The following is an 8,761-nucleotide window of genomic DNA, read 5'->3' as shown; positions in this document are numbered from 1 at the left end:
CATTCTCAACCTTTTTTTATCCAGTTTGAATTATATTTTGATCACTTGAGGTGTTTTGCATGAGAGACTCACTTGCCCACGTGGCTGTTTCCTGACCTGCCATAAATGAAAAGAATTAAGAATATCCTGAGCTAAGACAGATTTGAGATACAATTCTCCAGTTATTTGAATCAAAAGGCAGTATCGATTATTTAATTACATAGAAAAGATGCAGGTGCTGAGCATTTACTACAGATTAATGACTGCCCCAGAGCAGTTAATGGTTCTTCTCACTGCCATCAACACAAGCTGCTTATTAATCCCTGGAAAATGGCTTGCATAACAATCATAACCTGCTGTTAAAAGTTTATAAATAGATAAAAGTGTCACATGGATTTACGAGTGCTGGGGCTGAATGGGATCTGCACAGCATTTCTAGTGAATGAATGCCATGTGCATGAGCTCATCTGATTGCCTGAATTATCACAAAATCCCAAGTTGCTCTTTTGGATTTGAAAATGGCACGTAAGAAAGTGCCAAGTGGCTGGAGTCCTATCTACTGACTGGGAAATAATTACTTTGCTGCATTATAGAGGCACCTTCAGCCTAACGGCAGCACTCTGCCCATTTTATCATACAGCCTGAAGTGCATTCAGGGGAGGCTGTGTGACTGTGCTGTTTCATTGTCTGCTTTGCTTCTAACAGGGAAACAGTGAGCGCACATAGACACACACACAGAGCTGGTTTGGGTTCCCCCAGGGCCCAGCAACTGGTTCAGCAGATGTAGGGGTCTTGGAGGCTGTGTTATTATTATTATTAGGATCTGTGTTATTCAGCCAAAAGACTTCAAAAGAGCCTTCTGCACCCAGGTCTGCCATCACACAAAGGGAACGTGATACATGTTGCTTACTGTAGGGAAGCTGCTTCAGCAGAGCCTTGGATTTGATAATCTCTAGAGGTAGGATCCAATCCCTACAGTTCTGTGAGATTAGTTCTCCTGCTTTAAGAAAACACGTTGCCCCATCACAGTCTGGTACAGCACTGCTGGAGATCCCTGCAGCAACCTCCATCTCCCTGTCCCCTCAGCAGTCCCCAGCCCCAGACAGCTGTCCCACCTCCCAGTCTGTCACTGCCAGACATGCTGGGGCTGGCCATTGCATCTGAGCAGTGTCTGACAAAAGTGATATAAATCTGTCATTGTCTGAACCCAAGTGGGCTGACTGGAGCAGGAGAGGGGTCTATGGGAGCACCTGGTCTGTGATAGGAATTAGGGAGGCGGCTTCCTTGTATTCAACTCCTCTGCAAAACTTGAGATAAGAGGAAAGCTGAGAAGTCACTGTCTCCACCAGGAGCAGGATGGATGACATGAGGGGCCTTCCTGAGTCACATCATCCAAGTCTGATAGTGTTGTCTCTTCATTTGAGACTAGATTTTCTTCCCTGTACCATGATATTCTTTCATCCTCACATTGCATGTGGGCTGATCTCACCTGGAGATAAAATAAGGAAAATATCTTGTCTGCATCTTAATATTCCTGTACGCAAAATAGCTCAGTAGTCACGTTCATGGGTTTCAGTCTGGTTTTGAAAGGAATTGGAGACCCTGTGGATGGAAGTGGGCATAGATGGGTCAATGATTGGACTGGGTGATATTAGTAGTTTTTTTCCAACCTTAATGCTTCCACAATTCCATGAGCAGGAGTAGAGGGGTTGGATCTATGGTTGGGCTTGATGGTCTTTGAGGTCTTTTCCAACCTTCACGATTCTCTGGTTCTATGATTCTATGAGGGCGGTGTAGTGAATGCCAAGTGCTCTATCAACACAGGATCATAAACTCCCTGTTTAGTGCTCGTGGTTGTAGGTGAGCAGGTTGCAATATCAGAGCCTTTCTGCCATGCACGTATGCTCTTTCCAAACAGTTTTGTTGCACTTAATTATGGCATAATTAAAGGAGAACAACAGCGCCATTTCCTTGGAGACAGACGTCCCTGGAGCGTGCCTGCAATGTGGAGAAGATCCAGGTGCATCTCACCAGACACTTCTGAGCCGCACTCTGTCCGCTCTCATTGCCAGGGCAGCGCAGGGGGATCCATTGCTCCTCGGGCACCTAGGCTCGCTGGGGCTGCTCCTTTTGTCGCGGCGGTCAGTGCCACCCAGCGGGTAAAGGCAGCAGTGCAGCCCAATGGAAGGTCTTTGGGTGTTAATACTGAGTTTTGGATATTTTACACATGTGTATAGTGGATACTAGGGAGAGCTGTTGGAGGGGGTCCAGAGGAGGGCAGTGAAGATGATCAAAGGGCTGGAGCAGCTCTTATGAAGAAATGTTGTGGGAGTTGGGCTTGTTCAGCCTGAAGAAAAGGCTCCAGGGAGACCTCATTGCAGATTGCCAGTATTTGAAGGGAGCTTAAAAGCTGAAGGAGGACCGAATTTTTACAGTTTGATAGTGATAGGAAAAGGAGAATAGCTTGAAACTAAAAGAGGGAAAAATGAATGTGGATATTACAAGGAATTAATTACAAGGACAGAACTAGAGGGAATGGTTTTAAGCTGCGCTGTTGGAATTGGATGACCTTTATGGTCACTTCCAACTTAAGGCTATGAATCTATGATGATCACACAGAATCACAGAATGACCTGGGTTGGAAGGGACCTCAAGGATCATGTAGTTCCAACCCCCCTGCCTAGCAGGGCCACCAAACATACACCTTTACTAGATCAGGTTGCCCAGGGCCCTGATAATTAAACACCTCACAGTGCGGGCTTTTATGAGCAGGTCTGATGATAAACCCGGCTCCATAGGCCCGGCAGCGCTCTCTAGGCTGCCCCAGGGGCTCGCAGACCCCCATAGGCCTCAGCCTTGGTCTCGCCCTGTCAGCCTGTAGGACTACAACTCCCGGCATGCCGCGATGCCCCGGTTCCGCTTCCGGTGTCGGGCGGAAGTTGTGTGAGCACAGTAAGCATGGCGGCTCCTGAGGTGGAGGGGGAGAAAGCGCGGCGTCCCGGCAAGAAGAAAGCGGCCAAAGGTGGGTGCGGGGCCTCGGGGCTGCTGCCCGCCGGGATAATCCTTCTCTTGTGCTGAGGGAAAGGCAGTAACTTCCGTAAGGAAAGCAAATGGGATCCTGGGCTCCATCAGGAGAGGGGTGGTCAGCAGGGATAGGGAGGTGATCGTCCCTCTCTACTCTGCTCTTGTGAGGCCCCATCTGTTGTACTGTGTCCAGGTGTGGAGCCCTCAGTACAAAAAAGATATGGAGATTTTGGAAAGGGTCCAGAGGAGGGACAGGAAGATGATCAGGGGGCTGGAGCACCTCCCCTATGAGGACAGGCTGAGGGAGTTGGGTTTGTTCAGCCTGGAGAAGAGAAGGTTGCGGGGTGACCTCATTGCAGCCTTTCAATACCTGAAGGGAACTTACTCCCAGGAGGGGAGTAAACTCTTCCAAAGGGCTGACAATAGCAGGACACGGGGAAATGGTTTTAAGTTAAAAGAGGGAAGATTTAGGTTGGGTGTTAGGGGGAAGTTCTTCACTAGGAGAGTGGTTAGGCCCTGGAACAGGCTGCCCAGGGAGGTTGTGGATGCCCCGTCCTTGGAGGTGTTCAAGACCAGGTTGGACGGGGCCCTGGGCAACCTGATCTAGTAAAGGTGTATGTTTGGTGGCCCTGCCAGGCAGGGGGGTTGGAACTACATGATCCTTGAGGTCCCTTCCAACCCGGGTCATTCTGTGATTCTGTAAGGAGAGATGCAGAATGACTCCAACAGAGCGTTGAACGCAGCGCCTGCTGTTTGCCTGCTTTCAGTTATCAATTGTTCTGTATTTAGATGGGGAGCAGATGGAATAGCTCAGATGGAGAAACAAACTGTCGTCTTTTAATCCATAGCAGTCGATGAGTCTGAACTGCTCACTGTGCCGGATGGATGGAAGGAACCAGCGTTTACCAGGGAGGACAATCCCCGAGGGCTGCTGGAGGAAAGCAGCTTTGCAACGTTATTCCCCAAGTACAGAGAAGCCTATTTGAAGGAGTGCTGGCCGCTTGTCCAGAAGGCCCTGAGTGAGCATGTATGAGTTCTTACTGTTGTGATGTGCTGCTCTGTTATTTGGGACATATAGGTGTTACTTTTGCATAAAAGCTTGCTCCAGTAACAGGTGTTGGAAAGAGTCCAGTGGAGGGCCACTGAGATGGTGAAGGACCTGGAGCATCTCCCCTGTGAGGAGAGTCTTAGGGAACTGGGTCTGTTTAGCCTTGAGAAAAGAAGGCTGAGAGGGGACTTGATCCAGGTTTATAAATACCTGAGGTGTGGGAGCCACAGTGGTGAGGCTGTTCTCTTTTCAGTAGTGCGTGGGGACAGGACTAGGGGTAATGGGATGAAAGTACAGCATAGGAAGTTCCGCACGAATGTGCGGAAGAACTTCTTTACAGTGAGGGTGACGGAGCACTGGAACAGGCTGCCCAGGGAGGTGGTGGAGTCTCCTTCTCTGGAGATATTCGAGACCCGCCTGGACGCCTTCCTGTGTGACATGGTGTAGGGAACCTGCTTTGGCAGGGGGGTTGGACTCGATGATCTCTAGAGGTCCCTTCCAACCCCTACAGTTTTGTGATTCTGCGATTCTTTCTGTGTTGTTGTCCACAATCTGCTAACTTGAAAGGAGATGAGGAGATTTCATCTTAACCTCATGCTACCAGAAATATAATCTTAGATTCCTAATTAGAGATTGCTTTGCTGTTTATTTGCACACATTGCAGTACGTGAATGCAACGCTGGATCTAATTGAAGGAAGCATGACAGTCACGACTACTAAGAAGACTTTTGATCCGTATGCGATCATCAGGGCTAGAGATTTAATAAAACTTCTGGCAAGAAGCGTTCCATTTGAACAGGTTTGTAGCCAATAATGTTGTAATGCTTATAAAGTTGTATGCTTTCAAAATATGGGTTTTTCAGGTAGTAGTGAAGCGCTGGAACAGGTCACCCAGGGAGGTATGTATCTACTCATCCCAGGAGATTCTTAAGGTCAGGCTCGATGGGGCTCTGAGCAACTTGATCTGCCTGTAGGTGTCTCTGTTCATTGCGAAGAACTGGACTAGATGACCTTTGAAGTTCCCTCCAACTCAAATGATTCTATAATTATATGAAAATATATATTTAAAACAAACGTATCTGCAACTGAAATGAGTCTTTTGGCTCTTGTGAATGTTACTTTTGGATTCAGATGTTAATACCTGCTGCTTTTATCTTCAGGCAGTTCGTATTCTTCAGGACGATGTTGCGTGTGATATCATTAAAATCGGTTCCCTAGTGAGGAACAGAGAAAGTTTTGTAAAAAGAAGAGGACGACTTCTTGGGCCCAAAGGATCTACTCTGAAGGTATTCCTCATAAGTGTATTACCATAAAAAATCTTAAACACAAGGTCTGTGTGTCAGACCTTCAGCTGACACTATCTTTATTCATTTTTGTTGTTCTAGGCCCTGGAGCTGTTAACCAACTGTTATATTATGGTGCAAGGCAACACTGTTTCAGCTCTTGGACCTTTCAGTGGGCTAAAGGAGGTAAGGGAAGGCAGATGAGCAGTTTATGTATCTCACTTTTGTGCCTAGCTGTGGCGTGGAGTACAGGCGGAGTCTGGTAGCCTCAAGAGTTACTCCACTGTCCTTTCAGTAACATGTTAGTAAGCTACTTTTATGTGAATTCCTATAGCCTTAGCTCCTGAATTTTGTTAGCTGCTGAGATCTTTCCACCTTGAAACTAAAAGTATTTTTTGTTGTTTTTTTTTTTTTTAAGATTAGGTTTAGTAAAGATATGAAAGGGGCACCTTCATGTATTTCTGAATAGTGTGTCTAGTCCTGCCCCTTGGGCTTTTATTTCTGTAGCTTACAGTGCAGAATTTCTGTAGTTTCAGTTAAGAGGTTTGAGAGAAAACATTGCAGTGTTAATGTGATATAGCATGGATTAACATCTAGTATATTCTTAGTAATTCTAGAGGGAATAATACATGTCAAAAGCTAAAACACAACATAACATCCATGGTGGCATGAAAGTAGTGGTTGATGTGATGCTGCAGTGTATCAGAAGCATGACAGTATAGCTAATGATATTTTTGTACCACTGTGCCTTCTATTTGGCTTTATGGTTTTTTAGGCCTATCTGCTCTTGGTTTTGTGGTGAGAAATGTTCTGATTTTGAAGAAACTTAGGGACCTTGATATTTTAATTGATAAGAGTATGAAGTACCTGCTGAGTGTTCCATTCATTTTCTTTTATTAAATACAGGTTAGGAAGGTTGTTCTGGACACAATGAAGAATATACATCCCATATATAACATTAAGGTTGGTGTGCACCTTTGAAAGCATTAAGTCTTTGTACACAGCTTTATTTTAATAATTCTATGTTTCAGTGCGTGCAATATGAATGTATATAAATGTATATATGTAAAATGTGCTATAAGAACCTTTGATAAAACTTTTAGTTTGGAGCTGTTAGATACTACTGCAATACTGTTTTATTAACTTCTTTGTGATGTTCCAAAACTACCAAAGACTTTGATGATCAAACGTGAATTATCAAAAGATCCTGAACTGAGGACACAGAATTGGGAAAGATTTTTGCCTAAGTTCAAGAAGAAGAACTTGAAAAAACGCAAGGAGCCAAAGAAGAAAAATGTTAAGAAGGAGTACACACCATTCCCACCTCCACAGCCAGAAAGCCAGGTCAGCTGAAACTTTATTTGGTTGTGCAGAAGTATATGGTGATTTTAAATCCTAAGAAGAAGTTAACGGGCCTTTTCTGTCAAGTTTTTGTTTCCTGATGTTATATCTGGCTTGTAAAGTGTAATTGTCTAAAGCTTCTTGGTAATTTTCTTGTATAGATTGATAAAGAATTGGCAAGTGGTGAATACTTCTTGAAAGAAAGCCAGAAGAAACGAAAGCGAGTGGAAGAAATAAAGGTAAATTTGTTACAACCAGTTCAAAAGTGCTTCATTTCTGACTTTGGTTTTTTTCCCTTTTGCCCGGCTCTGTTGGTACTTCATACTTGTCATTGTTAACTGTAGGCAAAGCAAGCTGATGCAGTCAAGAAAAGACAAGAAGAAAGAAATAAAGCTTTTATCCCACCAAAGGAAAAGCCAGCTGTGAAAGCAAAGAAAGGTAAGTTGTTTTTTTTTTCCCCATTCTAAACCCTACTAGTTAATTCTCCACATAATTACTTTGTGTAAGATGTAGCCATTTGAATTCTGCTGAAAGGTTTGTGTATCATGCTAGTTTAAGTAAAAATGATTGGAATAGTTTATAAAATCATCAGTGAACATAAAATGAATCCTAACTAATGCTACGGGATGCAGTTTAATGTGGATACACATGAAGTAATCTCACAGGCTGTGGAAAAATAAGAGAAGTAAACCTTGTGTCTCTTTTACTGTGTAGCTTCTACTGAGAAAAAAATTGATATTGAAGCCATCAAGGAGAAAGTAAAGAACGCAAAGAAGAAGAAATTAGGAGCGCTTCCTATGGAAGAAGTCAAGTTAAAAATGGCAGCAGATGAAAAGAAGAAAAAAAGGAAGAAGTAATCCACCGCTCATTCTGCTCACTTTTCTCCTACAATAATGAATGTTCTCACACTTGGAAAAACCGAGACTTGGAGGAAACTTCTTGCTGTCAATGTAGTGTGGATGAGAAATTACTAGGCAGAAAGATGGTTCTCTTTTCACAAGCCCATTTTAACGAATGGACCTGGAGCAGCTATGCAGAATTGTCAAAGTTGGTGAACAAAATCTGCTCTCTCATACCTTTTGGGTACATTTGGATAACACCTGTCTGCTTAGAGGACGTTTCATATTAGAAACATTTAGAAGTTTGATGCAGAATGTGAAACGGTAAAGATTGGAGAACTCAGTGGGAGTTAAATGGAAATCTTCTATGAAAGACTACCAAAGAACTGTCAAGATGGGCAAGATTTATTACTTTTATTATGCTTTTACTTCTGTAAAAGCAGGGGGTTTTTTGTGTGTCTTGTCTTGATGTCAATAAACTGTTTTAATACATTGTCTTTAAATCCTTTAATTATTCATCTACTTCAAAACCCACATCTTGTTTCCCTGGAAGCAACTCACAGCTTCGTGTGAGGATTAGACAACCATAATCTTAATTGAACACCATTAATAAATGGTCATTTATTAGCATTATCTTGTTAGGCAGAATATGACACAAAGCAAATGTGCTGCAGGGAGAACATAAATGGTACCATTCTTTACATGTGTTCTTAATTTATTTCTTACAAGAAATGAGAACTTAGGTTCCTTTTAAACTTTAGGTTTCCTTTATTCAGCCCCTTCCCCTTTTTTTGAAGGAAGTATAGAGGTTATTTCCTAAAAGTGGAAATTATGATGAAATTGAGTACACTAGAAAAGCAGATGTTACTAAGTTGATTCATCTCAGGTTCGAGAAACAAATGTAATAGTAAGTAGGTGGTCGGGCCACACCAATTTCATGACTGTGTTTGAGTGCTTTACCAGACTTTAGAGTTCTGATTACTTGCACATATGGTAAAGACGATTATGCTGGAACACTGCAGCTCACTTTGCTTAGGTTAGTGGCCTTTTATTTGAAACTGGTGTGAGAACACAGCTGTTTTCTTTGTTATGCATCTAAATAAGAATTTAGAACATATGTTAAAGAGTCAGTGTGTGTGTGCATAGAGAATCATCTAGGATCCTTGCCCTTTAGGGTTGGGGACAATCTTGGTATGACTTTCAGTTACCTGGTCTGTTCTTGGAGCTTAGTTCTGGAAGAGGAAACT

The 8,761-nt window shown here is 43.3% G+C and overlaps 1 protein-coding gene across 2 annotated transcripts; it reads left to right on the top strand.

Annotated features, from left to right (window-relative positions):
• The first annotated feature begins 2,928 nt into the window (after positions 1–2,928).
• Positions 2,929–8,017, top strand: KRR1 (KRR1 small subunit processome component). 2 transcript variants are annotated; one of them, XM_015856808.3, is made up of 10 exons: positions 2,929–3,001; positions 3,855–4,030; positions 4,716–4,850; positions 5,212–5,337; positions 5,437–5,520; positions 6,241–6,297; positions 6,508–6,678; positions 6,837–6,914; positions 7,020–7,113; positions 7,390–8,017. In XM_015856808.3, the coding sequence occupies exons 1-10, from the start codon at positions 2,938–2,940 to the stop codon at positions 7,530–7,532; spliced, it is 1,128 nt and encodes a 375-aa protein (XP_015712294.2). In that variant the 5' UTR covers positions 2,929–2,937; the 3' UTR covers positions 7,533–8,017. The 2 variants fall into 2 exon arrangements, with proteins under 2 accessions (XP_015712294.2, XP_015712286.2); XM_015856800.3 differs by having other exon boundaries at positions 3,852–4,030.
• The last annotated feature ends 744 nt before the right edge of the window (positions 8,018–8,761 follow it).

The sequence above is a fragment of the Coturnix japonica genome, chromosome 1 (genome assembly GCF_054131305.1).
Source record: "Coturnix japonica strain WE chromosome 1, WE-NBRP24, whole genome shotgun sequence".
NCBI classification, from domain to species: Eukaryota; Metazoa; Chordata; class Aves; order Galliformes; family Phasianidae; genus Coturnix; species Coturnix japonica.
This window is presented reverse-complemented; position numbering and strand designations above follow the sequence as displayed.

What these genes read in the sequence shown, in the direction of transcription:
- KRR1 (XM_015856800.3), top strand. Translation starts at nt 2,938, where the DNA reads ATGGCGGCTCCTGAGGTGGAGGGGGAGAAAGCGCGGCGTCCCGGCAAG. An exon ending in AGAAGGCCCTGAGTGAGCAT is followed by an intron (nt 4,031 to 4,715) that starts GTATGAGTTCTT and finishes CACACATTGCAG; the next exon opens with TACGTGAATGCAACGCTGGA. An exon ending in CCAAAGGATCTACTCTGAAG is followed by an intron (nt 5,338 to 5,436) that starts GTATTCCTCATA and finishes TTGTTGTTCTAG; the next exon opens with GCCCTGGAGCTGTTAACCAA.